Raw genomic sequence first — 746 nt, 5'->3', positions numbered from 1 at the left:
GTCTTCGCAGGGCGCGCGCAGGTCCCAGGCCGCCCCAGTCGTGGGGCCGCGGAGCCAGAAGCAGCTGGAGCTGAAGGTGGCCGAGCTCGTGCAGTTCTTGCTGATCAAGGACCAGAAGAAGATCCCCATCAAGCGGATCGACATAGTGAAACACGTCATGGGGGACTACAGGGACATCTTCCCCGACCTCCTCAAGCTGGCGGCCGAGCGCCTCCTGTACGTGTTCGGGTACAAGCTGGTGGAGCTGGAGCCCAAGAGCAACACCTACATCCTCATCAACACCCTGGAGCCCGTGGAGGAGGACGCCGAGGTGAGGGGCGACCAGGGCACGCCGACCACGGGGCTCCTGATGATCGTCCTGGGGCTCATCTTCATGAAGGGCAACACCATCAAGGAGACCGAGGTCTGGGACTTCCTGCGGCGGTTGGGCGTGTACCCTACCAAGAAGCATTTGGTTTTCGGGGACCCCAAGAAACTTATTACCGAAGACTTCGTGCGACAGCGTTACCTGGAGTACCGGCGGATACCCCACACGGACCCCGTAGACTATGAATTTCAGTGGGGCCCTCGGACCAACTTGGAAACCAGCAAGATGAAAGTGCTTAAGTTTGTGGCCAAAGTCCACAATCAAGACCCCAAGGACTGGCCAGCGCAGTACTGTGAGGCTTTGGCGGACGAGGAGAGCAGGGCCAGGCCTGGTGGGCCTAGCGGTTCCGTTCCGGCCCCGGCCCCGGCCCCGGCCCCGA

The 746-nt window shown here is 61.7% G+C and overlaps 1 protein-coding gene across 1 annotated transcript; it reads left to right on the top strand.

Annotated features, from left to right (window-relative positions):
* Position 1: 1 nt before the first annotated feature.
* LOC104872076 (non-structural maintenance of chromosomes element 3 homolog) lies at positions 2 to 745 on the top strand (the record flags this gene model as incomplete). Its single annotated transcript, XM_010638230.1, has 1 exon — positions 2 to 745. A coding segment is annotated over one exon (744 nt), but the record flags the coding sequence as incomplete, so codon positions are not given.
* Between the last annotated feature and the right edge of the window lies 1 nt (position 746).

Source organism: Fukomys damarensis, unplaced genomic scaffold (assembly GCF_012274545.1).
Source record: "Fukomys damarensis isolate Sample0158 unplaced genomic scaffold, DMR_v1.0_HiC HiC_scaffold_7, whole genome shotgun sequence".
Lineage (NCBI taxonomy): Eukaryota > Metazoa > Chordata > Mammalia > Rodentia > Bathyergidae > Fukomys > Fukomys damarensis.
The sequence above is the reverse complement of the archived record's forward strand: the minus strand, read 5'-3'. Positions and strand labels throughout refer to the sequence as shown.